The following is a 26249-nucleotide window of genomic DNA, read 5'->3' on the forward strand; positions in this document are numbered from 1 at the left end:
GCCATGCTTGAGACTCCTGAAGCTACAATTCTATGTCTCAAAAATTGCTAGTTGGACGGTGTTGCGCGGGTGTCATTACCCCTGATCGTGAATCCATGGAGGATGGATGACGTAACTAGCGTCCGTTGTGCATCTCCGGCAGTCGCGTCGTTACTCCTCGACCGGATACCCATGCCAAATACGCGTCGAAATCACGCGATTCAAAGCATTGCTTCGCGGTTCTTGCCCAAGCGCACTCGTACAAGTCAAATTTGTAGCTGGAAGTCACGCTTTTGTTCATTTATGCTATACTGACGTTTGCAACCCCGTAATCGATCTGGCGTGAGACGACCTCCCGCACCCCTTACGAACGCGCCGGCGCCCTACTAAACATGACCGCCGACTTTTTCTGCGGCTTCAGTGCTCCGTCCATTGTCCTTGATTACACACCATGATCGCCCGCCCTTTCTGAAGCCTCGCTACGCCTTCAATGCTCACCTGGAGCAGTCCCATTGGCTTTCGCGGAAGCTCAGATACCCCACGCTACCTTACCACATATTACGACCGTCAGCCCTCAATCTGACAAACCTCGACACCTTGCTCCGCGCAATCGACCTGGAAATCGAACAGCGCCTTCGCACCGCCCTCGTCCTCCTCCGCAATCTCAGTCTTCACGAAGATCTTCCACTGTTCGCGGCCAGAATGCTTGCCAATCGTAGCCACCAGTCGCTGCAGGCTGCGTACTATACCCTTCGCGAGCTTGTCGTGGTCTGGCTCGTGGGTGTCGGAATGGAAGAACAACCAGTCGAGATACTCTCCATACCGCCCATCTAGCTGGGACTTCTCGTTGAAAGGGAGCATTTGCTGGAAGAAGCTGCCGAGGTTCAGGTGCACAGATTTCGAAACGACATGGTCCTTGTCTTGCTCCTTGCACAGCAGGGTTACGATGCATACCAGACGATCGATAAAGGCGTACGGATTACCATATTGGAGGAGGTCTTCTGAGAGATCGATCTTGATGGTACTGAACTGATTGGCTGTCTTCCAGATTGCGCTCTTGCATGCAGTAGGCTTCCTGTAGCCGATGACCTTGCGGAGAGTACGCGGGCGGGGGAGGGTGGTGTAGTACTTGCTTATACTGCCTTCTGTATTGAGGTGAAGAGGGGTTCTGTCGAAGACGACCCACATCGCCTCCGTCCTGATCGCTTTGGAGACCTGGAGGATGTTAAAACGACCTGCTCCAGATTTAGCCTTGGCGCCATGCTTGGGACATAGCTCGAGCATCCGCTTGGTTGTTCCGGGGTGGCAGCACTCCTTGACTACGACAGGCTCGTCGATATCGAACGCGAGGCTGTATATGTCTTGTCGTAACTCCATGGGGATCCTATCGAGGGCTCCGAAGCCACCTTGCTCCTGCCCAGCTGATGCGCTCGAAATGGCTTGGCACTTCTTGGGAGAAGCGTAGGCGTTGTACTCAGGGATCGGGCTTGGAGATCTTGATAGTGTGGTCAGCTCCGAGGTGTCCGTCAATGCTGGCGAGGCAGCTCGATGTCTATCCGAACAGTCAGTTTCCATGCTTTCGGTCATGTTTTCCCTGGTGCCTGCAAAAGAGGTTCCCGGCGATGAGGTTGTGACAGGGAAAGAGAAGGTAGGCAGCAGCAAGTAAAATAGCAATGGGAAGACATGTGATGCAGGGTCTATGTTGTGGTAATATGCCTTCACCGCGACAGGAGAACGTTGCTTCTTCAGGTGATCGAAAGCTGGTCACAAGATCGCGGTTCACCCAGGAATTTTATGCTCGTGGCAATGCTTGAGTACACGGGCTCAATGCGATGGGCTATTAAGATGGTAACCGTAGCCAGAAGGACATGATGTAAGTAGGTAGTTTCCCTGTCATTGTCGTCCTGTCACATCTCAGCAGCCTTCTCCAAGTTATACTCGCCGCTCTTTGCGAGATCTCCTTCTCAGACCGAGAGCCTTGTTTGGCTGCTCATTTCCCACGTTATCTTCTCGACGTCATCAACGCGTGCCCGTCCGTTTGCCAGGCAACCATCTAGTAACACCGCGCTAGTCGCAAACGCTCTTGTTATTCTGATCTCCAGTGCTGCGTATTCATTTTTTTCGATCAGTCACACCCGCTACGAGACCAGTAAGTACTACTTTCCTTAATGAATCGAGCGCTCTTTCATTTGCGATACTTTTCAGTCAAGCATTCGGATTTTGGTTTGTGACAGCGAACGCCAGAACTTGTTGTGTAGCGTAGTGGAAGTCGATGTTTACTAATTCATTCTGTGCTAACGTAGGACAAACCTCTTACGATCAGGCTTTGGTTTACTCAAATGGAGTTTATAGAAACCAGCCTCTTCGTAATGCGCGCACACAAGCTGACACTCATCAAGATCGACGATCGAGATGGCGGAGCTCTCCGAATACACCACTTCAGCCATGCATGCTCAAACCCAGAGTCCGCTGTTCCAGTTGCCCGGAGAAATCCGCAACAGGATCTACTACTACGCACTTGACATGTGTTTCATACACTCTTCACGCCGATCGGCACAAAGCACCTCCGCGCCCGGCTCCATCAACCCACGAGGACGTCTGGAGCAACACCAATCGTCTACGAACCTCTTACTCGCCTGCAAAGCAATATGCCGAGAGGCTGAATCTCTATTCGCTGAACTCACTCCCGCGGAAGTCGATCTCCAAGTAACGAAGCGACTCAGCCGAACTGCAAAACGCACACTAAACTCGTTCATGCGGGTCGTCATCCAGTACCCTGTCGAGAACGAGAGAAGGAAGCGAGAAGGCAGAAGTTCGGCCAAGGTGACCACCAGACAGTTGGGTTGGGAGCTGTTCAAAGCTCTCAAGCTATATACACGCGCATCGCCAAACCTTTGTCAAAACCGAGATATGCGTCGAGAGGCTACAGTCCATTATGGAATGCGCTGGCCAAGTCGCTTCCAGTTCGCTGGGGCCATCAAGAGAATGGCCAAGGACAGGTATACGTACTGGGCGGTCGAAATCCAATACGAGTACTACGACACTGGAGATCTGGCAGAACTTCAAGAACTGCGCTACATTTCTTGGGCGAGAGATGAGGTGGAGAAACTGGGTAAGCGGATTCGGTTCTTCGTCACGATTTTCCATGGTGGCCCTGCGAGGAGAACTTTCCCTCTGTTAGAGGCTGTTCTTGGCCGTAGAGGCATCGAGAAGGGTGAGATGTTGGATTCTGTGTTGGTGGGTGAGAACTGGTGGTCTGTGGAGTTGAGTCTCTGAGTTTGAGGCAGGAGGATACGTGGTCAGAACACCTTGACCAGGTTGTATGTATAACGATGATGTATGCACCAAGTGCTCGGTTTGAATATGTGATATGAAAGAGGTGAACTGCATGTTCGCGGCAAACAGACTGCTCAGGTGTCTCTGGGCCGTCGAATCATGATTGTAGTCCATGAAGGTACTTGACAAGTTCTGCTGACGTGATGGGAGTGTTACGTATTCAGCTGATCATGCTACGCTAGTCGCAAGACGAGAACTTATCTCGTGAAAGATTGGAACTAGTCTATGCTCCTTTTGGCGCGTTGGAGAAGATGACTGAGCAAGATATTTACTGGGAAAGAGTAGTGAAGGAGCTGACAAGGGGTCAGTGCATAGTAAGGTCACAGGACGGGCCTACCACACACCAGCCAAACGGCCTCGCAGTTGGCTTATAGTAGGTATTATTCATGGTAAAACAATGGTATAAACTCATCTGTAAAGGATAAAAAGTCCCCGTCAAAGTCGTCAGGTGGACGTTAGCCCCTGGGGCAATCACGAGATCCTTCCTCACTCCACCTCTTTGGTAGATCGTCCCCTATGTATTATATATTCCTCCTTTACAACCTTTGACTCCTTGTTTCTTGCGTATCCTTCTTGTCATATCTTTGTACTGTATAGATCATACTACCATTTCCTAGACTTCGTCTCCCCTATACGTCACCTCAACCGATTGAACAGCTAGAAGCGATGAAGTTCCTCTACTCTAGTTTACTTGCAGCGTTCGCGTTGGCTACAGGTGCTCTATCTCTTCCAAGTACATCAAATTCGGCTTCCTCTTCGCCTCAAGTCCAAGTCAACTTGGAAATGGCGGGCAACACCAATGTCAAGATATCGATCAAGAACACCGGATCCGAGCGTTTGCGCCTAGTCAAAGTTGATGGTCTTCTAAGCGACTTGGCCGTCAACAAGGTCACTGTCGTGAAAGATGGTAGGTCGCTTCCGATGCACGGCGGAGCAGATACTAATGCATTGTACAGGCAACAAGCTACCTTTCTACGGTATTCACGTTGATATCGACGTCACTAAGCTGGAGGACTCTTCATTCCGGGCTTTGTCACCCTCAGAGACAGTCGACGTCCACTTCGATATCGCCAATGTTTACGATCTTGGCGCTGGCGGTATGATCGATTTGGTGTCGCAAGGCACCTTCCTCTATGCGACCTCTGGATCATCGGTCGTAGAGACCATCTCCTTCGTCTCGAACACTCTTACCGTCAACATCGATGGATCTGAAGCAGCCGCGACCCGTCAGACTTGGCTGTCAAGCGTATGGAATGCGGAATTCAACCTCCAAGGCGGTTGCACCCACGAACAGTACGACATTCTAGACCAATGTCGCAGCCTGTGCTCTGATCGCGCCTATTCCGCATGGCAGAACTCGCTTTCCGACGCTGGCAATCACACGCGGATCATGGAGTTCTTCAAGGACGACACTGAGCAGATTCGCAAGAAGCTCAACGACGGCTTTCTCGCAATGGGATCTGAATGTCGGAACATGAACGAGGGTCGTGTCAAGATCTTTTGCAACAACCTCGACGGCTGTGAACCGGGTGTATTGGGGATGACTGTGTGGGCTGGCGAGGAACTTCACGTCAGGTTCTGCCCGTTTTGGTTCGATGCGTGGTATCATATTGATCATCCAGAATGTCATGAAGGCGACAAGACCAAGACCATGACGCATGAACTCTCCCATGCATTGTTCAGTGTCGGAGATGTCAAATACGGATATGACAACTTTATCACGCTCAACTCCACGGATAACCTCAACAACGCGGACACTTACGCATTCTTCGCTAAGGGTAAGCCATCTCAACTCACAGAAGGCTTCCCTATTAATCTTGAACAAACCGCTAATCTCATATACAGCGTCCCACAACAATTGTTGAGGTTGGTCGATCTTCACATTCGCGGCTTGTTGGAAAAAGACTAGAATGTGATGATAAAGATGGGGCAACGGGAAGTTCAGTCGTATGAGCGTTTACTAGTGATATCCGCACGGCGGTGTGAGAATTGGTATAATAGGGTCTCTACGTAGCCTAAACCCATGACAAGGACCTTAGACCTTAATCTTACCTAGCGCCTCGACGTCGGTGAATGCATTGACCAGGTCAAAGTACACCCCGCTTTTTGTTTTGATCACCTACCATTGCGGAGACTCTAAAGGTCACGAGCTGCGGATATCTCGTGCTCGCGGGCCTGCGCTTCGCTACACACAAGATCGGCGAGTCAACAAGTCTTTCGGTATAACCCTCGTCATTGCTGCAACTACAACATTTCGCAACCGGACGTATCCCGCCATGGAGCTGCTCGATCTTCCAACTGAAATCTTCGAATGCGTCATAGTGCACTATGTCAATGTGGAGGGCATCCGACGAGCCTGGCTTCGTCGCAGTGTGTGCAGTAATCGATTATATGTCACCACTCATGACGGACAGTATTGCTGACGACTACAGGAACTTTCGGCGACCATATCAAAACAGAGGTGCTTGCCAAGCAGCCTGCCTCGGCCTATTGGAACCTGGGTAGGCGCGAGTCGGCGTTTTTGCGAAACATACTCAGACCCTTCCTCGAGCACCGAGTGGTCGCACTGTACGGCGCCAATCACGTTCTTCCCACGCATATCAACAAGATTGTCGACGTTCTCGTTAACGTTAGCGGTGACACCTCGCCTGAACAGCGCTCTACTTGGGTCCGCGGTGTAATCGGCGCTCTGATCAAGACCCCGAATATCTGCAAGCTCGCCTATAAGCCGGGTGACAAGCGCAAGAGCAGGGTGATTTCGTCATCGGGGCGTCAAGAGGCTCTGAGTGTCGCGGTCATCATGGGGAAGAGGGACACTGTCTGCGCACTTACTACCGAGCAGGGTGCCATGTGGACAAAGTTATCGACAGGATCCGAGCTGCGTTGTGCGCTGGAGTTGGCCGTGCAAAACGATGACCTCGATCTTGTTGACGTCCTACTATCTCATACTCAGCGATCAACTGTGAGTAAGGTCATGAAAGTACAAACCATCACGGTCGTAAACGGCATTACGCATGCTATCCGGAGCAATGAGCCCATCGCGCTGGTTTTGCTGGAATGGTACGTCTCAAATGCCAAGCACAAGGAGATACGCCACCTCAGGGACTGGTTCGAAGCAGCCTGCGCATCTGAGTTGATGGGCTTCCTGGGTAGGCTGATTGCACTGTCCACGCCAAGTGTGCAAGAAGAATTCAGACGGAGCTTCCTCACGATAGCCGAACCGTCTTCCAGGGTGGCATATGGCAGGCGCCATCGTTTCAGTCCTCAGCTCTTCGGTGTTCTCGTATCCTTCTTGTTGGATGCAGGTTTGTTTGACCGCATCAACATGAACTCATCCGAATGGACAGAGCGCGCTCAATTCCACGGTTTGATCAACACTACGGTACGGAGAGGAGACTTGAATGCACTTGAGCGCGTCATGGCGGCTAGCGCAAATTCTGATCGCCTACGCCCCGATGCTAAGGGTCTGTCAACTTCTCTGCGCCACGCTACTCAACAATGGCGTTTCGATATCTGCAAGTTGTTGATAGATCATGGCGCCGATTCTGATGTCAATCTTGGTACGAAAGACCCGAGATAGATCCGTCTTTCGAAATTCGGTAAGTTTCGCTTTTCTTTGCTCAGAGCAATTCGGTCTCACGAAATGGCGTATCTGGATTGATTATTCCGTAGTACTTTGACGTTCCATGCTTATCGTTAGTTATACAGCGAAAAGACTCATTGATTCATGTGGTGGATACGGGTAAAATGGCTGTGGAGAAGTCGGCTGCGGGTAGACGAAGGAGCGATGGACATGTGCCCAGGTATGGCCAGATTCGCAGGATCCAGGAACGAGGCCTTTGCCTACATACATGGTAACCTGGGTAGATGACGGAAAGGAATCGAAATGATTAATGAGCCATCCAAGCTCCTGCACGCTTCTAGTTGAATGCGCTGATGATGGTGTTGGGCGCGCTGAGAAGTGAGATTTGTCGGTTGGTGTGGCTTCGGGGGGAAAGCCCGCCGTGGAGCCGTCGCGACCGAAGCTAACCTGAATGGTGTCGAACACGTGATAATCTTGAACATCGGGTCATGTGAAGGCTACGCAGTGTGCGCTTTCGCGATGTATTCGACCCTTGGTTTGTGTCCAAGACACTGAAGTCGTATTCTAAAGGTATGTTGGCATCCTTGGGTACAATTTTGGACGGGTTGTGGGCCGATGCGCTGTTGTGGAATTGAGCTAATGGGACGCCTAACCTGGGCTTTCCCTGCCACCCTGCGTCAGCTGCTCCTTAGTCAGTCTAACTGCAACCTCACTTCAGGAACGCAGCCTGGTCAGGCTGCGGTTCAAGACTCAACATATTGGGAGGAAACCAGCAGAGCACAGAAGTCAAGTCGGCAAGTATCGTAGTCCATTAATCATCTATCCAATATCTCTACGCTGTATCTCTGGTATATCGCCTTCCACTTGCCCGCCTTCACAGATCTCAACCACAACTTTTTCCACGCTGTTGAACCAACCGAATTGGATCGATCAGCAGCCACCGTCATTAGGGTCAGACCTACAATCCCACGGCGTTAGCTCTGGTCCTCATCGCACGGTTCGCGACATGTGTGCACAGCCACTTACTTGAAAAACCAGTCAGCGACCGTCTGAGTGCCGCCCAATGGACAATTGTTGATGTTTTCTTTGAGTCGCCTTTGGCAGTCTGCTACAGCCAAGGTATGTCCTCCGCTGCTACCCTTCCATCCCACCTCGTAGTTCATCTTGATGCCATTGCACCTGGCCGGGGCGCATGCTTTCTTCGTTTGGCGATAGTTGAAATATCCCGCGAGGGTTAATGATTTACATAGGTCGTCAGCAGCATCAAGGAACGAGTTCTTGTTGCAGTCGTTGAGGTAGGGCTTGCCGCTGCCATAGCAGCCGGCCATGGTGCTGGTGGCCGAAGCCAAAGCGATGAGAGGAATAGAGAGCTTCATCGTGAAGAGTTTGATGAGAAGAGAGACAAATTCGAGTGTGGTGGTGTTGTTGTTGTTATTGACTTGATGAGGATAAAGAGAGATAGAACAAAGAAGAAAAGCTGCTGGCTTTATACGTTATGCGACCGACTTCGACTGGAACGTGCGGTTCTTACCTGTCTTTCACTCGGGTTGCGCGCATATCGACTGTCGTAAGAGCGAGGCTGGAATCCTGCCTGGTCGTGATCCTACACGGGAAGATGAAGATTGCGGGAAGTATGAGCCAATCCACGTACGGGCAACTCTTGTGAAGGATTGCGCTAATCGTGGGCGTACGAGAGAACTGGGACTGTAGGATTGGAAAAAGACTTGTCCTCCGATGAATGTTTCTAAGCCAAGTATCGGGCGTAAGATAGTTCAATACACCAAGGTGTAGCTGTGGGCCAAATTACGCCCTGGTGGAGTAACCCCCACCTAGAATCCTTTCCAACCCGCTATATCCGGCTGTTAAATGTGTAGACACGAGAGACCTGCTTAATGCGGGAAGAACCGACGCTACAGAAGGCTGAAGAGCAAGGATGTGAATAAACGAGCCGCGTCTTACCAGTATAGGCTGTATCTCCACGAAGCGGACCTGCAGATTTTTGCACCAGCCTGATGGCCAGGTAGCATTCTACCAATTGACTTCTGGACCCTGGAGGTTACATTAGCGCAATTTCTGCCTGAATGGGAGGACATTGAGTGTCGCGTAGCTGCCAACAACGTTCAGACTTACCCAGATTTACCGGTTCCGCGGCTTGAACACCTCCATCAAGTTTGATATCTGTGATGCTCGGCGCATCGGTTTATCTCTGGCTGCATCGGATGCTTGCTCTACATCATCCAAGGACAGCACCGATTGGCGACTACCTAGCCAAAACAGAAGTGGAACATACGGGCTATGCATATAGATATCATAAAGTAGAGATGACTTCTTCATATCAGTAATCGCACAGCCATTCTCCACGTAGGACGCCTGAAGCCACGGTGATGCGCTCGTTTGCGTCTAGCCTCAGACGGGAAGCCAGATAGAAGTTCCGAGCTCGTCGCAACGTGATGTTCGACTCGAAGACAATGCGTGAACTGCCAAGGGCTTGATTTAGCGGGATGAGATCTAGCATCTCCGGGTCGCTATATACCTGCGTCACAGGCGACTTCAAGACTTCTTGTCGTTCTGGATGTTGTCGCGCTGATCTTTCGAGGGTTCTAGGCGAAATCATGGCGTGAGGTCATGACCAAGCTCTGCGAATTAAGGCTTGCGACATGGACCTCAATTAACGCAGTCGTCTTCTAGCTGGCTGTGGGAGAATCGGTGGGTAATCGATTAGCGCCTCCTGAATACCAATCGGGTTGGTGAAGAATGATCGTTCGTCACCATCTGATGGTTGACAAGTCGGCAGCATCTTGACCTAGATGAAATGCAATGACCACATCCTCCTCTTACTCTGCTCTTTTCCATTTCCTGACATCCTTATGGGTAGGTAAAGCAGGCCTGGAGGAGCGACATAGGACCACCCTTACTTCGACGTCGGAACACAGATACCTCGCCCTATCCTGAGATTCCCACAATCCACACCCTGATTTCCCCTCAAACCCAGCAAACCATCAACACTCAACCCATTCGCCTCCGCAATCGCCCAACACGTATCCCCCTTCTCAACCCGCAACTGGCGCTCCCCATCCCTACAGCCAGCAACAACTGTATCAGCCCCATCACTCCTATTCACAAGCTTAAACACCAGGAATAAACACACCAGCACCAGTAGCGCGAACGGCAGCATCATACGCACAGCGCTCCTATTGCCTTCTTCTATCATCTCATCCTGCTCGCGTCGTTGTTCGTCGGACGGGGGCTGCGAGTGCTCGCCCGTTGCACGCAGCTCGCCGTACCGATTGCCCGGTTCGGATTCGTAGATAAGGCCGGATGCGTCGCGGAAGGTGTAGGTTTGGGTGTCGGCGTCGTAGCCTATGCGCTCGAAGCCGGAGGGGAGGCGCTCGGCGTCCTGGAGGTTGTGTTAGTGGTCTGGTTTGGCAGGAGGTGTACAAGGAAGGCTACGCTGTCCATGTCTGTCCAGCGACCCATTTTGAAGAGGGCTGGGCTAGGAAGGGTAAGTTGTGAGGGTAAGTAAGATGCTGATTGCGATACGCCAAGGGGGTTGGCGGTTCTCTAGAGGGTTACGAATGCGCGATTACGATGTCGCTAATTGCGGGATCGCTACAAGAATCTGGTTATCATATGATCCTGTTGCCTTTACAGCCAGTTGCGCAGGAAGCGAAGTTGGACGCAGGAGGGTACGTCGTACGCTGTGACGCGTGGCGGCGGCGCGGAAGAGACGTGACGACGCGGGATGTGGGGCCTTTCCGTGGCGTCCACGGGTGGATCTACAGCGTGCATCGGGCTGGGCTAATGGGCGGCCATGACTGCTTCACACACATCGCAGCCAACTCAAGGTAGATAATGTCAGTGCAAGCTCACAGGACCACTTATGGCATGATCTTTATCTGGAGCAGACTTCCTGCTGTATTCTACATGCACCTTTTTGACCAGATAGCAAAAGGCGACTGCTACAGCGAGTCGCATGCTCATAGGATGACGAACGTGCACCCCCACTAGTGTATGCCATCAACCTTAACCTTCACTTGCATCTTTCTTGCTCATCCCAGATGTCCTGAAGCAGTCTTGCCGTCTTCACACTGTGGTTCGCAGCCAGATTCCAAATGCCATTGCGCTCAGAGCTCCTCTTCGGCACTACAGCACCATAAGCCAGCAATAGCACCACCATATCGATATGTCCTCCCTTGAGTGCATACCACAGCACTGGAGTAGATGGGTCGTAGCCTTCCTTTCCTTGTGTGATCTGTACACCACTGCGGATGAGCAGCCTGGTAGCCACAAGCCAGCCATTCTCCACCGCCACTGTAAGACCATCCCATAGTTGGTTAGAGCCGATATAACCCTTTTCATGATTACGAATTGCGTATTTCAGGGTGGGATCGACCTGGAGCAGGTATTGGATGATGTGCGCGTGGCCGTATCGACAGGCTGAGTGGAAGGGCGTTGGCTCCAATCGGCGTATGTAATTAATTGCATCCTCAGGATAGTAACTGAATCGTAGTACGCCCATTTCACCATTCCGAACTGCCCAGTCGATCCAGCCCCGCTTTGCTTCCCTAATCAATTTTCCAGAGTAGCAATACTTCAGGTACCAGGACATGAGTGTTGGAAGTATAGTAGTACGCTGCTCGAACATGCATGCGTTGATCGAGTTGTGCAGTTGTTTGCGCTTGTAGAACCTTTTTTCCATACGTTCGTAAATGAAAGAAGCGGAGTAAAGATGCCCATTAACCGCGGCGGCGGTAAGCGGCGTGCCGTACAGCTCGCTACGTAGACCTACGTCGTATACCTTGCCAACAAGGAAACGAAGGGCAGGTTCACTATTGACAGCAGCGGCAGCAGCGAGCATTCCCACCGTATCTGCGCGGCCCATATTCTTCCTGACCTTGACCGAGTCATCGAATGGTCCCCGGCAGAGATATGCGAGAATGTCGTCTACCGAGAGTGCCGCTAACATGGCGTTACAGAGGGCCAGGCGGTAGCGTTCGCGCTGCGCTTGCGATTGATAATATGAGAATTCCATGAGAAAATTGACCGTGGCTTCCATGTGATCAAGAATGTACGTCGAGCGGCAGCGGGTGGGGCCCATCTTGGAGAGGACAGTGTACATATTTGGTGCCAGTAGACGCTGCTTGCGGTCGTCACTGAAGCTGCGGTAGAAACTTGCGGAGTATCGACCAAACATATCGTCGTGTATTGCAACCGCGAACGCTTTGCAGACATATCGTACGCGAACTGCCATAGCCCATCCGCGGCCATTATATAGGTAGTCGTTCAGGTAGTTGTGTATGATAGCAGCAAAAATCTCTGCTGGGAGATCAAGTAAGTTCATGATGGTATCCGAAGGTGGAAAGCTCATGGTGCAAGGCTTTGCGACTGAGTTGTACTCATCGCTGCGCTGCCAAGCAATTTGCGCGTTTGCAATCCATGGGTATCAAGTCGCGTAGTCATCTGACTCCAAGTGCAGGATTGACGCGTTATTGCTGCGATCAGCTTTCAACCTTTGATCTTGCACTCGAAAAATGTCCACAGAAATGCCATGTGGACTGGTATGTCGAGTAGTATCGCCAGAGCGAGTATGTCTTCCAGGTGAACTACCAGAGGGTCTTAATGGTAGCGAGACCCACAACCAGATATCAGTACAGAAATCTCCGAATCAACAGGTTCACATTGAAGAAGTTAATTGCCTACATTGCAAAAATTGCGTCAGTTGGGGCACAATAGAACTGATAGCAATAGCTTCAAGGAATACCTCGAGCTTTTGTTGTTGCATGCCCAAGTAGTACAAGAACGCTAAGCGTTCGGGGATAAGGGAGGTGACAAACGGTCTGCGTTGGCGAGGTTGTCCGTCTCGGCATGATCCCTGCATCGTGAGGCGTCGTGTGCAGTCTAGATTGGGGGCCTGCACGTTCTGATGGCAGAGTGGATGTTAGGAGGCGCGGCGCTGTGTGATTGATGTCAACGATCAGCGGCTTCAGTATTGATGATGATGACCGTGCGGGGAGAAGCCGACGTTGGCGGCTTCCTAGTCGTCGCCTCGCGCTTTCCAATTCCCAGAACGTGTCAGGGATGCTACGATAACGCGTAATAGGCGCACCTTCCCATCTAAGTTTCATCATTTACATCCCACGACAGACAGACTCTAGGAGTATGAAGGACGCGTTTGATGATTGCATCTTTCAGCCACCTTCTAGACTCGTCGCGCGCAAACAAGAACCTGAGCAAGCCATAGCGCGCCACTGAGGCTGTGCGCGCCGTCCACGTGTAGCAGCCAATCTGGCTGATCGACGTCATTCGCTCGACTTCCGGTATCCACCTGCATACTAAGCACGTACCAAGCCGGGTCAAGCTTGCCGAGCATTGATAAGGAAGGCGGTGGCCGCGCCTCACTTACTTGGCCACACTTCTACCACCGCCCCAAGTACATCTTTGTACTCAACCACCCCCAAACTCTACAACACCAAAACCGATGGGAGAACCCGACGACCCCTCTATACGCAGCTTCAAGTCTAAGGCAGCATCTGCACTTGGCTTGGGACGCAAGAAAGACACGCAGACCGACGTCCTTCCGACCCACAACCCCCACACGACCGCCCATCCTGGCCTAGATGGCAGCAACCCGTCGCGTAGTGCACATGGCACCAGCGACCACAGCGAGAAGCCCGTTGTCAACGATAATAGCTCCACAGACATCGACAATGGCAGCGTCAATACCGCGCCCGATGGAACGACGCCTCCCGCCATAGGATCCGAGAAGCGTCCGTTCTACTCGCTCGTGCGTGTCAAGAACGGAAGCCTCCGATTCATATCCCACACCAAGAATGCCATCACACACAGCTGGATCAACCTCCTGCTCGTCTTTGTGCCTCTTGGCATTGTAGTCAAGCTTGTGCACCTGAAGCCCGAAATTGTCTTCTCCATGAACGCCATCGCCATCATTCCGCTGGCTGGCCTGCTCGCGCACGCGACCGAAGTTGTCGCTGCCCGGGTTGGAGATGCGCTCGGTGCACTGCTTAACGTATCCTTTGGAAACGCTGTCGAGTTGATTCTCTTCATCATCCTGCTCGCCTCTGACCAGATCGAGGTCGTGCAAGCGTCTCTACTTGGATCCATTCTTGCCAACCTGCTTCTCATTTTGGGCATGGCATTCTTACTCGGTGGTTTGAAGTACCAGGAGCAGGTCTACAACAATACCGTCACTCAGATGAGTGGTGTTATGCTGGCCCTCGCCGTAATGAGCCTTCTGCTACCCACTGCCTTCCACGCTGCTTTCGAGAACAATGCCATCGCTGACCACGAGACATTGTCCGTCAGTCGTGGAACCAGTGTCATCCTTCTACTAGTCTACGGCCTGTACCTCGTTTTCCAGCTCAAGAGTCATCGTTATCTCTACGCTAGCACTCCCCAACATATCATTGACGAAGAGTCACATCCCGGTGTCCTTGCCGGTGCTTTCGACTCGTCCAGCTCCGACTCTTCGTCCAGCTCCAGCAGCAGCGACAGCGACAGCTCCTCCAAGAACTCTGATGGCACCATGAAGAAGAAGGCCAAGCGTATGGTGAAGAGGCTTCGCCGCAAGTCCAGCGCTAGCTCCAAAGACGCAGATGCGCTCTCGGCCCTCAATTCGCCAGAGGGTGAGCTACACCAGAGTCCTTTCGATTCGGAGAGAACCAATAGCGTCGCCACTGCCAACAACGCAGCTCCTATTACTTCTCGCCGACACTCATTCGACGTCATGAGCGGTGACGAGGCTGATAACGATCAATACGTCCCAGTCGTTCGTGACTTCGAAGCCGCTTCGCAAACTTCGCGCTCGGTGACGAAGAAGGAAAAACGCAGGCACAAGAAGAGCAAGAAGGACCGCCGTGATCGCAACAAGGTCGACACCATTCCCGAAAAGGAGGTCGTGCCGAATGAGCCCACGCCCAAGGTTACCTTCGCTGAGGAAGTACAGAACGACAGTGCCACTACTATGAATTCGAATCCTCGCAGATACAACCGGCCTGCTCTTCCTTCGCTACTTTCCAATAATGTTTTCTCGAACCCTCAGAACCTCGCTCCACTTGGCGGTCCCGCGCCCAATATTCGTATGGCAGCACCTCGCGACAACACAGCTCTGCGTGCCCCCCTCCGTCGATCCAAGTCCCTCCCGGATCAAATTGGCCGCGCCGACTCCACCGGCAACGCAGTCAAACATCCTGCTGTCTCTCCACAGGCCGCCATGGCCCTCAACGAGGACGATGAAGACGATGAAGCACCTGACATGTCCATCAAAGCTGCTATCTTCATGCTTCTGATCAGCACTGGTCTCGTTGCTGTCTGCGCCGACTTCATGAGTGAAGCTATTGAGCCCATGGTTGAGAGTTCTGGTATCAGCCAAGCGTTTATCGGTCTTATCATTCTTCCCATCGTTGGCAACGCTGCAGAGCACGTCACTGCAGTCACTGTCGCGATGAAGAACAAAATGGATCTTTCTATCGGTATCGCTGTCGGTTCTTCCATCCAGATCGCCATCTTCATCACACCTGTCATTGTTATCCTCGGTTGGATCATGGGCAAGGAGATGACACTGTACTTCAACATCTTCGAGACTGTTGCACTATTCGTCACTGTCCTGGTGGTGAACTTCTTGGTACTGGATGGTCGCAGTAACTATCTCGAGGGTAGTTTACTGATCGCTGCCTACATCATCATTGCGCTGGCCAGTTTCTTCTACCCTGACGGCTGTGAGGCCAGTGCCATTGGTGGCAACGAGGACCGCTGCAACAACGGCGAGGTTGCTCGATTGGCGCAGGGCATGGTCAAAAGGATGATTGGCATGTAGGGCCAACATCGATAGTCAAGAATCTTGGAGCCTGAGTAACATCAGATTTCGGTATAAGTTCTTGGTCTTTGCGATTGCTTTGCGATCATACGGTTGAGTGGCATGGTGTGATGTCCGCTCCCACAAAGAGACTTTTCAGTGTCTCGTTTCTTTCTATTACGATAGCATACAGTCCTTACAGACTCCTAATAGCTCATCACCTCCGAGGTCCTCAAATTGACACATAATACCGGCTCCTTAAACGGAGCCTGTCTCACATTCTTGCCTGTGTTATTTTTGCGTGTGATGGAAACTGCTTGTTCGCGCCATTCGTTGATTTGTTGCACTCGTTGCTGATGTGAGGAAAACCAATGATGCCTCTTGCTAGTCGAGGGGTCATCTTCCGGCGCCCTGCCAAGAAATTTGGCGTCTGCCTAGCCCGCTCCTTCGACATACGGGAAACACTTGCGAACTCAGCCACCAAGCTTCGACGCCCTCTGCCCGTCCCGCTGCTGATCCTTCAATATGAATATCGTGCATTCCGTCGATCTAGGTTCGAATAAAAGCCCAAACTCATCCTCCCACCACGCCACATATCGCGACACACCCTATCTACAGGACTCCTGCTTTCCCGCATGTTGAAGAGTCGGTCCAGCGCGTTCTTTTCCTTTTGTCTACATAGCACAACATGGTCAGTCGGGGTGGCCGATCAAAAGGTTGTGCTAATTGTCGTCGCCGGCGTGTGAAATGCGGTATGTCCATTCACCCGGTCAACCTTTGCAGAGACCTGCTGCATGTGCTGACGTGACAAGACGAAAACCGCCCCGAATGTGGACAATGCATCAAGCGTGGACTCAAATGTGAAGGGCCCAAAGAACTTACTTGGATCAATGAGAGTGTCACGTTTGAAAGCAAGCCGGCAAACACAACCCAGAACGCAATTGTCAGGATAGCTACTCCAAACCGGCTATCTCTCGCAGCCTTCGAAGATGAGATCTGCTTAACATATACGCGAAAGAACTTGCTACGCGGGGGACCTGTTGAGATAGCCTGCAACATGATCGAGAGCTATGCCGCATCCATGAGAAGCGACGATCCTGGTCTTGATTTATTGCGAAAAGGCATAGTGAGCCTGTCTACCACCTTCTTCGGTAGCCAGCATCGACAGGGCGATATCACGACTAAAGGCTATCAACAGTATGGTCAGGTGCTGCGGCAGCTCAATTCGCATCTTGCTCGTGCAGAGCTTCAGACGACGAACGAAACATTACTTACGTCACTGTCTTGTATGCTTCTCGAGATCTTTTTACCTACTGGGCCAACGAACTTTCTGAAACACCTGCGAGGTCTCGACGCCATTGCAATGCTACGAGGCCCGCCGAAGGAGTCTGAAGGAATCAACGCTATTATCTTTCGGGGCTTGCGCATTCTTTCGATCGTTGGAGCACTTGCGGAATCCAGGCCCTCTATATACGCGACCGAGGAATGGAAGCGAATTCCGTCTGCACATTCCAATGAGTCGGGACTCTTCCAACACCACGTTTTCTCCATCTTGGCTGACTGCACCCGCCTCATCAGCCAGCGGAATGCTCTACTGCGCTCAAAAGCATGTCCAGAGAGCTTTGAATCCTTGCTTACCGAAGTGGAGGATGTGCTTAACAACTTGGAAGCGCTACGCCCGTTTTGGGAGGTCTTGAATCGGAATCAACTAGCTGGAACGACTGAGCGATCTGACAAGGCGAAGACACTGGGAGTGGCCAACCACGTTTCTGCAACAGCATTGATGCTTTACAACACCGCATACATATGCGTCATCCAGATCAAAGATTCATTATCTCCATCGCCTGTCAACACCGCACTGCGAAACGCCGCCGCGATGAAAATCGCCGAATGCCTAGAATTGAAGGAGTACGAGCAGCGGGAGGGTGCACCGCAATCCAATACCATAGCCTTTGTAGCTATCAAGGTAGCCTGGCAAGCTTTGGGGGGTTTCAACTCACCAGAAGGACAGCGCTTAGCACATACTGTCAAGTCTGCCACTAATTCGGTTTTCGCACGAGGATCTACGCTTTCTGATGCGTCGCACTTTGCCCATTATGTTGAAGAGTCGCTATTCTCCAAATTCCTTGGTAGGATACCTCTTATAGCACCGGATGGCGCGGCGTGTGTTGGCAACGAATTCGGCTTGTGGCCTGATGGGCCTCCGGGTGTCATCGAATTCAGCATGCAACAGCTAAGCACACCCTCCGAGTTCTTTTCAGAGACCACACTCGCGCCGCTCTAGGATGGTGCAGCTACTGTATGTAACCGGTACGAGATTAGCAGCGATCGACAGGAATCTCTCCTTAGGATGCGATGTCGCAGTACATTACACGGACACGCCACCCCTAATCTACATCAGAAGACTTCTTCCACCGCCTTCTGGACCTCTATATTAATTTCGCGGCATGTCACGCGGCTCCACATGGCGTGTTTCCAAGCTTCCCCGGATTTAGACATTAGCCGGCGGGAATCTGAGAAATGAAACGCGGCGAATTTACATCTGAACGCGCTCCGGGCGAACGGCGCATCTCCATTGATGTGGTGTCAATCCAAGAGGATCTCGCGCGATGTTCAATACAGGCGACCTTGGTTCCCTGGGTGTTCGCATTGACACAGAGTTCATGCCTCACTTCGCTTGGCCAAAACGGCGACACACTGACAGGTGTCACCAAACATCCGAGCTTCAACTATAGCAACTACCGGACAGGGTTTCTCGCCGCCTCCGATGACCCGGTTCAAGCAGTTTAAGCATGTCGTCTACCATAAACGAGCCAAGAGCCCCTAAGCTTCACGGGAATGACCTCAGGACAGCGGGCGGGGCCTTGGCGTTTATACATAAGATGGAGGGCATTGGCCTACAATGTGAGCAGTTCGAAACATCAGTCGTTCAAACAGTCGTTCTTTCATCAACATGGGTGTCAAGTCTTTCATTGTCGCGGCCCTTGCCGCGGTTGCCATCGCTGGACCGATTCCCGAACCTCTCGACATGATGAAGCGGGCTGGGCCTGCTGCCGGACAAGTCATCACCAAGTGCGCCAACCCTGGTCAAATCGCTCTTGCCTACGACGACGGCCCATCGCAATACACCCAGAAGCTCGTCGACACCCTGACTGCTGGTGGAGCTAAGGGCACTTTCTTCGTCACTGGATCGCTCTACGGTATGCATATGCTTCATTTACTACGAGCTGAAACCACCATCTAACATGAACAGGCTGCATCTACAACCAAAAGACCGCCCTCCAAAACGCGCACAAAGCCGGCCACCAGATCGCGTCCCACACCTGGTCCCACCCCTCGAACTTCGGTTCCCTCTCCACCAACGACCTCACGTCGCAAATGACGCGTCTCGAGCAAGCCCTCGTCAACATCATCGGCGTAAAGCCCACCTACATGCGCCCGCCTTACCTCGCCACCGGCGGCAACGTGCTCCCCACGATGAAGACCCTCGGCTACCGCGTCATCACCGACGACGTCGACTCCGGCGACTGGAACGGCAAGACGCCTCAGCAGAGCCAGCAGGTGTTCCAGCAGGCTGGTACCAGTGGCAATGGCCACATTCCTCTCATGCACGAGACTTATGCCAGCACGGTTAACACGCTCACCCCGTGGTTGATCAACTGGGCGAAGAACAATGGGCTTAAGATGGTTACTGTTGCTGAGTGCCTTGGTGATGCGCAGGGTGCTTACAAGAGTGGTACTCCTAACGGTCAGGGTACCTGCTAGATTCGTTGAATCGGGGAGGAGCTGCTGTGCTGCATGGACTTATCGCATAGTTGAATGCGGAAGGAGTGGCTGGTAGGAAACGATGTTGGTGAACTTTGATTAGTGTACATATTTACTTCTAGAAAGACTCTTTTGCGAGAACAGGATTTCTGCTTCAACCATGATCTTACGCTTTGTGCCATCTTGATCGTGCGTGGCAGATCACGTGCCCAGACCGTGCCTTCCAAGGTTCCCTGCCCATCCAGGTAGGTAGGCACATCATCACTCACCATGCATCCTCTTCTCCCCACCAACGGGTGCGACTTCATCGACGAACGATTGTAATGCCTCGACCTGTTCCCAATATTGTATTGCTCCCTTCTTTCCAAACGCTCTTCAGATCCTGCGAAACGCGTCTACTTATGGCTTTGTACGCATTACGCAGCCTGATATCTCACCGTGCGCGCTTTGATATCTCGCAAATATCCTAAGGCCTCTCATCTTCTCTCGACTCACTTCTCACCTTCGACTCAATCATCCTCACCCTGGGCTCACTCACTCTCACCTTGAGCTCTCACACTCACTAGCGCTCCTACCGAACCAGCTTCTGGACGACTTCATGGTTTGTATATAATTGCTCCTTCTTCTTACTACTTCCTTTATCTCTTCACTCCCCGCCAACTCCTACAACAAATACCTATCGAAACAAAGCACCATGGAGTTGTTGGACCTACCGCCGGAAATTTTCCAGAAGATCATCGCCAATTACGTTAAGGGCATTGGAGTCAGTGAGGCCTGGAAGCGCCGCGATGTCTGCAGTAAGTGCTGATAGATGAACTCCTTACATGAACTCATGCTTTTCAGAAACATTTGCCGCCTACATCTCCGAGGAATGCCTTGGTAGACAGCCCATGACGAAGTATACGGGCCACACAGCCAGGAGAATAGTCTATCGGAATCTTGGATTATTCCTTGAATACCGGTGCAAATGTTCACATGGAGCACCGACCTCTTTTCCTACTCTCATTCGATTTGTAGTCGACCAATTCATGACAGCTACCGGCGAATCATCGGAGATAGTCCGCACAGCTTATACCGAACAAGTTTGCAATGCTATCAAAGGTTGCAGTCTCAACGCCTTCAGGCGCGCTACAAATCCTCGCCTCAAGAAGATCGATCCAGTCGAAGCGCATTGTTTGGTGATAGCGGTTCGGATGAGAGATAAAGACCTTGTCACTCACTACCTATCCCGCGACCTTCCTATATGGGAAGACGCTCCCAGATTGCGATCGCCTATCGCTGTTGCTGTGAAAGCTCAAGCTGTTGATATCCTATCTCAACTTTTGGAGCACGCAAAGAGCGGTCTCACGAAGACAGCCAAAACCAAGTCAAACAAGGATATTAGTCGCCTCACTGAGAGTGCTATCATCTCTAAGCACTGGAATACTGCTAGCACGTTGATAGACTGGTGGTTTGAGCATTGCCGGAAGCCACCGCCTCAACGGATCATATCATGGGCCAAAGCAGCAGTCAATTCTCGTGCAATGAACTTCCTGCACCGGTTACTCGACCAAAACCTCACCTTGGCAACAAAGAATCTACTCGTCGAACATCTCTATGGTGCATACTACCAATGGGGCGACGCCCGTGTGGACCTTCTGGTGGGCGCTTTGATCGATCGCAACATACTGAGCATCGGAGGATTTTACCACCCCAAAAGGCCAGGGGTGTTCTATGGTTCTCTGTTGCAGTTGGCAGCTCGAAAACGTAACATCAGGATCGCAAAGAGATGCTTGGAATCGGGCGCGAGCTCGAATGGGTCGCGAAACGACTATGGCACACTTGAATACCCAATCGTCAGTGCCGTGGCTCAGAGAGACAAAGCGATGGTCAAGTTGTTACTTGCCCATGACGCTGATCCTGGACCAGCTCATGACCATATCATGCAGCCAGATCATAGAGACACGGGCAAGATCTTTAAAAGGATTGAAGAACTGGTACAAAAAGCGGTGGATCGCAAAAGATCGGAGGTTGTCACCGACACCTAGCCGCTTGCGAACGTAGGTCCAACATTGATTCATCACTCCGTCGGGCTCTGGATCTTCATTCGAATTGAAGGCACTCTCCAGTATGAAGGTTTCGCGCAAAAGCTTTTCTTCAGCCCCTGCCTTTTCCGTCTCTGCTTTCAGATGTCTCTGAGGTCTCAACAGCCATCTTCCTATTCTGATATTCTTGCCTTTTATTCCCAGCATGCGAATCCACGAATCCATCAAACTCAACAAAAGTACTTGCTTTCTTCTTCTCTTTGTCTACGCGCAGTGGGCTTCAGCTCTCACTCTCCATAGCTTTCATCAATGCAATACATCATCCACCTCTAACGAACACTGAGCTACCAATTCCTCTGCTGTGACCCACAATCCAGTTAAACCACCCTATTCCAGTGAGAAACTGAACGTCGTGAGGCCGGATTCAACGCTACATCTTCTGCGGTAGCCTACCTGAAGTCCAGGACGCACATCGTCGACGAAAGGTACACGCTCGTGTCACAACAACTTTACAGAGAACGGAAAGTTTGAACTTTACAATGGATATTTCTGTCGCCAGCCTACTCTTGCAGACCGAGCGAACAATACTGTTACAAAGCCAATGCGCACTTGTCTATGCTACAAAAGCCACGACACCATACGCATGCTTACGTCTAGAGTGGAATGAAACCCTTTGAATCATCGCCAAGCACTCCTCCATGTCATAAAACCATGCCACAATGCACCTAAGAAGAAGGAAAAGATCGGTAAAACTACATCTTCAGCCACCATCACCTCCTGGCGTCCAGATCCTTGAAAGTCGCTGGGCTGGGAGGAACCAATGGGCCCTTGACACCATCGTTGCCTTGCGGCTCGATGTATCCAGGCGCCTTGCCGTACTCACCGGAGAAGTACTTGTGGAAATCTTGGCTGTCCTCGAAAGGACGGGGTCCAAGTAATCTGATCATGTCTTCGCGGCCGAGCATCTCCTTCTTGAGGAGCTCCTCTGCTACGAGGCCGACTTCGTGCTTCTTCTCGGTGAGGAGGTCCTTGCATTGCTTGTAGGCTTCGTCGACGATGCGCTTGACCTCCATGTCGATGTTCTTGGCGGTGTCTTCGGAGAAGGGCTTGGTGAGTTGTTGGCCCTCGCCGTCTTCGAAGTAGATGTATCCGATCTTCTTGCTCATGCCCCACTTGCTGACCATGGCGGTGGCCATGGCGGTCACCTTGCGGAAGTCGTCGGATGCGCCCGAGGTGACGGTGTCGAAGTGGAGTTCTTCGGATACACGTCCTCCTAGAGTCATGGCCATGCGGTCCATTAGTTGGTTGACGTTCATGAGGTATGTGTCGCCGTTGGGGAGGTACTGGGCGTATCCAAGAGCGCCTTGGCCACGGGGAATGATCGAGACCTTCAGGAGAGGGTCGGCCCACTTGAAGTACCAGCCGCAGATAGCGTGGCCGGCCTCGTGGTAGGCGACAGTCTTCTTCTCCTCGGGCTTCAGGACAAGGGACTTCTTCTCGAGACCTCCGATGACACGCTCGATGGCTTGCTCGAAGTGTACCATGGCAACAGTCTCGGCGTTCGCACGGGCGGCTGCAGATTGTTAGTGCATGTGCAGTCAAGAGGGTCATAAATACGTACCGATCAGAGCAGCTTCGTTAACACAGTTGGCAATGTCGGCACCGGAGAAGCCCGGTGTCAAAGCTGCTAGCCTGCCCTTCAAGAATTCCATGTCCTCGTTGGTGACAATCTTCGCCAGATGGACACCGAAGATCTGTCCTCGTCCGTCCATGGTAGGCTTGTCGATGCTGATATGCCTGTCGAAACGACCAGGTCTCATAAGCGCTTTGTCCAGGACGTCAGGTCGGTTAGTACCGGCCAATACAACGACTTGCTCCGTGGTGTTGAATCCGTCCATCTCTGTTAGGATCTGGTTGAGGGTAGCCTCGCGCTCATCGTTGCCGCCGCCGAAGTTCTGCTTCGATCGGGCACGACCAATAGCGTCGATTTCGTCGATGAAGATAATGCAGGGCGTGCTCTTGCGCGCATTGGCGAACAAGTCTCGGACACGCGATGCACCAACACCAACGAACATCTCGACGAACTCAGAACCACTGACACTGAAGAACGGGACGCCTGACTCTCCTGCGGTCGCCTTGGCAAGAAGCGTCTTACCAGTACCGGGGGATCCAGACAAGATAGCACCACGAGGGATCTTGGCGCCGAGCTTCTGGAATCGACTTGGGTCTTTGAGGAAAGAGACGAACTCCATGATCTCTAGCTTGGCCTCGTCCATACCGGCGACATCTGAGAACTTGACCTTGACATCCGTCTCGTGGTTAAACTTCTTGGCGCGACTCTTACCCATGCCGAACACACCACCGCCTCCGCCAGCGCCGCCTCCCGCACGTCTTGTGAAGTAGAAGAGCGCACCAAGGACGAGGATGGTGGGACCGAAGGACAAGAAGGTGCCGAACCAGGAGATCTCGCTCGAGTATGCCACGGGTATGCGTTCGGAGCTTGGGATGCCTAGCTCATACTGTGCGTCGTCCATCTTGCGCTCAAAAGCCTCGACGGAACCGATTGTGAAGTAGTAGTAGAAGTTCTGGTTGACGGAAGGCGAGTCGGGGTACATGGACGATACGGCCTCGCGGTGCAGGTAGACCTTTGCTCTGTTGCCGTTCAGGATGACGATCTTCTCGACCAGACCCTTGTCCAGGAAGGTCGTTCGGAACTCCTGCCATGTTATCTCCTTAGAGTTCTCGCTCGGGAAGATGGTCTTGTATGTGAGGTATGCGAGGAAGGCGCTGATGAGAATCGTGTTGGTGTCCATACCGCCGCCGAACATGGGCCCCACTGGTCCACCAGCTCCGCCAGCGCCACCCTTGGATCCCTTGCCTGGGCCTGGGTCGTGTGCACCCGACTTTTGCTGTGGTTCCTCGGAGCCGTCCTTGAACTTCTGCTGATGTTGGTCCGCCGCCTTGCGTGCCATGTTGGTTGTTAACCGCGAGATCTTAGCCGCGGTGGCCAGGTCCAGCTTCTCGCCTCTCTCCAGCTTATCCATCTCCTGTCGCAGCTCTGGTGGTATTCCAGTGCGCTTAATCTCGTCCATTGCCTCCTTGATGTTCTGCTTCTGTGACTTGGGGACGCCCATGGACACGAACGAGACCAGTTGATCCAGCATCTTCTCCTCCTCTGGCGTAAGTTTGGACATTTGAGGCTCTCCCTCTTTCTTTCCAGACAATCTGAACTCAGGCTTGTGAGGCGTGCCGTCCTTCTTCGCTGGCTCGTCATCCTTCTTCTCCTTGGGCTCCTCCGGGGGCCCGGTCGCAAATCTCCGCACCCGTTGCTGGGTATATATACATTGTGGTATCGGTGCTCGTGTGCGTAATGTGCGTGGTGCCCTCGTGGCAGCGTTGAGGCAGGGTCGGGATAGTCGCGCTAGGTTGCCTGGGCGGCGGAGGAGTGTCGACATGGCGGCGGAACAGAGGTGCCGGGACTGCGGGGTGGGGTATAATATAACAATGGAAGGGGGTGTGTGACAAGTAAAGAAGAGTGACTGTATTACCGCGCCTGTTCACTGCCTCGGGCTGGCAGTAGAAGAATGTCTTGTGGCGGGTGCGCTTCGATGGCGAAAGCTAGGATATGACAGAATCATCGAAGTTCTACCCATGCCACCGACACGCCGACTGCCTTACTAAGCGGGGCTGCCTGCCCGCATTACGCGTGAACATGTGCCAGAGTCTAGAACCACGCCTTGACTCAACTGTTTCTTTTGCTTTTGAGCCTCTTATATTTCCGCCTCAATGCTCTGCAAGAATGTGCGGTACGTGTAGACACCAACTGCCTCCTTCTAGAGTAGGGTTCCTGCTTCGGTCCGACCGCCACGCGCATTCATCTCCATGTCCAAGAGACGCGCAAGTAGGAATTCAATTGATGATACAGTAAAGTCTCTGATCAGCGCACTACAATACATGTGACATCCAGATCTCATGTAAAGTTCGCATCCGAACAACTCCGTCAAGCCACTGCATGTAGATCATGCAGATGCACGATACATGCACCGACCGACTAGTTCTATCATCCATCCTGGTCCGGGGCGATTACCATGGGTCGTCAGCCCGCAGCTATAGCGCACGAAAGCACCAACCTTATTCACACGCAGTCAGCGCCATGTTTATTCATCCCAGAGCCATGTTTATTCATCCGGGCCGGTATAGTAGATACTTAAGGTCTTCGAACTGCCAGAGACTTCCATTTCCCAATCAATCCCACCATAGCAATGCGTCACTCTGTCATAGCCTTCGCTGCGCTCACGTTCTCCTCTCTCATATCCGCCCAAGCACCAGATGCTTCAACCACTACCTACCTGACTGCACCTGCTTTAGTCACCACACCTGAGAACACCACCACCATTCAATGCTGGCGCCTGAAATACCCTTTCACAGTATCTACAACAGCAGGGACCGCGGGAAGCCGTGCCATAGCATTAGGCAATGTGACGAGTCTAGGCTATGTCATCCAGCCACCGCGATTTGACGGCGGATTGCATAATGCGCCTACAACACAGTGAGTAGATTGGCTGTACGCTGAGCTGCGCTGACACTTTCAAGAATCGTACACTTCCTATCTGGACTCGCGCGTATCACTTTACCCCAGGACCCATCTCAGGAGCTGTGGTTGCCTGGGGGTAAGGGCGGTCTGGTGGTCGCTGCGGATGTAACGGGCGAGGGACACATAACAACGTATCCGAGTGACCAAGACACGGTC

At 52.2% G+C, this 26249-nt stretch overlaps 7 protein-coding genes across 7 annotated transcripts; 4 read left to right on the forward strand and 3 right to left on the reverse strand.

Moving 5' to 3' along the window:
- Positions 1-546: 546 nt before the first annotated feature.
- On the reverse strand, positions 547-1356 carry J4E84_007495 (uncharacterized protein; the record flags this gene model as incomplete). Its single annotated transcript, XM_049390078.1, has 2 exons — positions 547-1330; positions 1352-1356. The coding sequence occupies 2 exons, from the start codon at positions 1354-1356 to the stop codon at positions 547-549; spliced, it is 789 nt and encodes a 262-aa protein (XP_049242378.1).
- A 2863-nt stretch (positions 1357-4219) lies between these two features.
- J4E84_007496 (uncharacterized protein) lies at positions 4220-5224 on the forward strand (the record flags this gene model as incomplete). The annotated part of the gene is made up of 2 exons (XM_049390079.1): positions 4220-4226; positions 4272-5224. The coding sequence occupies 2 exons, from the start codon at positions 4220-4222 to the stop codon at positions 5222-5224; spliced, it is 960 nt and encodes a 319-aa protein (XP_049242379.1).
- A 419-nt stretch (positions 5225-5643) lies between these two features.
- J4E84_007497 (uncharacterized protein) lies at positions 5644-6895 on the forward strand (the record flags this gene model as incomplete). Its single annotated transcript, XM_049390080.1, has 2 exons — positions 5644-5651; positions 5854-6895. The coding sequence occupies 2 exons, from the start codon at positions 5644-5646 to the stop codon at positions 6893-6895; spliced, it is 1050 nt and encodes a 349-aa protein (XP_049242380.1).
- A 4033-nt stretch (positions 6896-10928) lies between these two features.
- On the reverse strand, positions 10929-12266 carry J4E84_007498 (uncharacterized protein; the record flags this gene model as incomplete). Its single annotated transcript, XM_049390081.1, has 1 exon — positions 10929-12266. One exon carries the CDS (start codon positions 12264-12266, stop codon positions 10929-10931), a length of 1338 nt encoding a protein of 445 aa, XP_049242381.1.
- Positions 12267-13376: 1110 nt separating this feature from the next.
- Positions 13377-15731, forward strand: J4E84_007499 (uncharacterized protein; the record flags this gene model as incomplete). Its single annotated transcript, XM_049390082.1, has 1 exon — positions 13377-15731. One exon carries the CDS (start codon positions 13377-13379, stop codon positions 15729-15731), a length of 2355 nt encoding a protein of 784 aa, XP_049242382.1.
- Positions 15732-18663: 2932 nt separating this feature from the next.
- Positions 18664-19475, forward strand: J4E84_007500 (uncharacterized protein; the record flags this gene model as incomplete). Its single annotated transcript, XM_049390083.1, has 2 exons — positions 18664-18910; positions 18964-19475. 2 exons carry the CDS (start codon positions 18664-18666, stop codon positions 19473-19475), a joined length of 759 nt encoding a protein of 252 aa, XP_049242383.1.
- Positions 19476-22269: 2794 nt separating this feature from the next.
- YTA12 (Mitochondrial inner membrane m-AAA protease component) lies at positions 22270-24954 on the reverse strand (the record flags this gene model as incomplete). Its single annotated transcript, XM_049390084.1, has 2 exons — positions 22270-23072; positions 23121-24954. 2 exons carry the CDS (start codon positions 24952-24954, stop codon positions 22270-22272), a joined length of 2637 nt encoding a protein of 878 aa, XP_049242384.1.
- Between the last annotated feature and the right edge of the window lie 1295 nt (positions 24955-26249).

This window comes from Alternaria hordeiaustralica (genome assembly GCF_023758085.1).
Source record: "Alternaria hordeiaustralica strain BMP 2776 chromosome Unknown scaffold_16, whole genome shotgun sequence".
NCBI classification, from domain to species: Eukaryota; Fungi; Ascomycota; class Dothideomycetes; order Pleosporales; family Pleosporaceae; genus Alternaria; species Alternaria hordeiaustralica.